Raw genomic sequence first — 2,224 nt, forward strand, 5'->3', positions numbered from 1 at the left:
ATATAAATACAAACAACAGTAGTAGTAGCAATAGTAACCATCATCATCATCATAGTCATCATTCAGGACACGATCATCATCATCATCGTCACCAGCATCAGCATCACCAACAAGAACAATCCCACTCACCGTCTCCACCCCCATCACAACAACACATCTTAGGTTTAACGTCAACACAAACTGTTGTGGACAAGACGTTGGTGTCCGAGGAGAGAGAACGAACCCCGCACGGTAGCAACCACTCACACCAACACCACCATCACCACCATCATCAACAACAACACAATCCTGCCCATCAACCACTACCACCGCCACCTCCTCCACCACCACCACAACATTACCACCACCACCATCACCATTCTCCCCCCACTACTCCAGGTTCGAACCCGACGGCGACGGCAGCGGTCGCTGCGGCCGTTGCAGCGGTCAACGGTGGCAGTGGCGGAAGCAACGGCAGTAATGGCGGCACTGGAAGTAGCAGTAGTGCCGCTGGACTTCATTATCCGTTGAAATGTGTACAAAACACGGACGATTTCTACCGGAGTACAACGTCCGGATTCACACCGGTCAGATTGTGCAGCCACCCGCTTACAACGGCACCAACATGGACTGGGGTGTTACCACCCTCATCAGCAGCAGCAGCGGCTGCCGCAGCAGCAATGGCACCTGTCAACCTCGGTCTGTACAGGGATCACGCTCTATTCAACCCGTGGGTATTGGCTAGATGCAGCGGATATTTAGGACCAAGATACCCAGGTACGTGACATTCTTTTCATTCTTGATGCTTTTAGTTATTCATCAATTTTCTTTCCTTCTTTCTTCTTTTCATTGTATATGTGTATGGGGGTGTATGCGTGGTCAGAGTTATAGTGTAGAATTGAAGTCCCTATCTGTCGGCCAGCTGTGACAGGAATTGTCCGCTCAAATGAAATCCAATGACTTGGATAGTAACAACAAGTTTCTTTTTATTTTCAAGTCCTGACTGATCTAAGAAACCCTCCCACAAGTTATCTGCCCATTGTTGCAATATTATTTATATACACATGGAATCATCCATCGTTTCTGACATTGATCCTCAGCTTTATGCACTGATTGTGACTCTGGGATCTCAATTCCACCTGGCCCCTTTGGTAACCTGATTGCTAAAACAGTATCGAATCTTTTATATTCTTTAAGCTACTTGTGTAGGATTTAGGTCCTGTAGTAGCAGGTTGGGGACATTATTGGGCCTTTCGATTACCATGACACCTTATCATCATCAGCTTGACCAGAAACAGGATGTTTGTCTAACTGGAAACAAGACTGATCCCAAGACAGTTCCCTGAGGCACAACACTCCGAACTTATGCCTCCTTTGACGGTGCCATTGTCTGCAAATGCTTGATTTTACCGCCTAAAAAATCATGAAGTCATTCTCCAAGTTACCAAAGTGCACAAGGATCAGTTTATGTATGATATAATAGCTTTATCGAAGGCCTTCGCAAAATCGTATCCATTCCAAATCTACATGACAATAATCTGTGTGCAAGTTAATATTTTTTTTAAATGACTTGTATATATTATATATATATTCTAGTTCGTCTAATTGTTTGCACACTATGGTGTGTGTGTTTGTGTGTGCGAGTGTGCATGTGTATAAATATATGTATATGACACATGCACATATCAACCCATCTATCCATCCTTCCATACACGCACACATACATACATACACGTCTATGAATGATCATTGCACACACAAACTTCCCAATTTGGCATTACATTTCTTCAACTGGTCAGACGGAAGTTGATGTGTGATAGCTCTTTAATACGCAGCGATAGCAAATCAGCCACAGTTCATATTTGGAAGTACGCTTGTGTTTTTGTCGCTGGTTTTCAGTTCAAACACTCCATAACCAAACGTACCATTTGTATCATTCATGAGAGATTTATTAGAGAATTTGCTGGAAACAAAAAGGAGAATCTTGACTTTACAGAATATTTCCTGATCATTTTTTAATACTATCGTTGACCTGTTGATTTGTATTCAGTTAACACTCTATACTCTCTCTGTCCTCATACACACACATATATAATCGTGTCAAGGACCTATAATCCTTTGAGGGATGCTAGCATCCTAGTTCTCCGGTTTATATCAGTATTCTGTGAAAACTAGATATATTAGTTTTGCCTTGATATATATATATATATATATATATATATATATATATATATATATATATATA

At 41.9% G+C, this 2,224-nt stretch overlaps 1 protein-coding gene across 1 annotated transcript in view; it reads left to right on the top strand.

Moving 5' to 3' along the window:
• Positions 1-2: 2 nt before the first annotated feature.
• LOC106881490 (homeotic protein empty spiracles) overlaps positions 3-2,224 on the top strand; it is a gene marked incomplete at its 5' end in the record, with an annotated part of 36,833 nt that continues 34,611 nt past the window's right edge. The window contains one exon of the mRNA XM_052974504.1: positions 3-756. Within this exon, the coding sequence (XP_052830464.1) occupies positions 3-756 (754 nt within the window). The remainder of the gene's footprint in view (positions 757-2,224) is intronic.

Source organism: Octopus bimaculoides, chromosome 18, assembly GCF_001194135.2.
Source record: "Octopus bimaculoides isolate UCB-OBI-ISO-001 chromosome 18, ASM119413v2, whole genome shotgun sequence".
Taxonomy (NCBI): domain Eukaryota; kingdom Metazoa; phylum Mollusca; class Cephalopoda; order Octopoda; family Octopodidae; genus Octopus; species Octopus bimaculoides.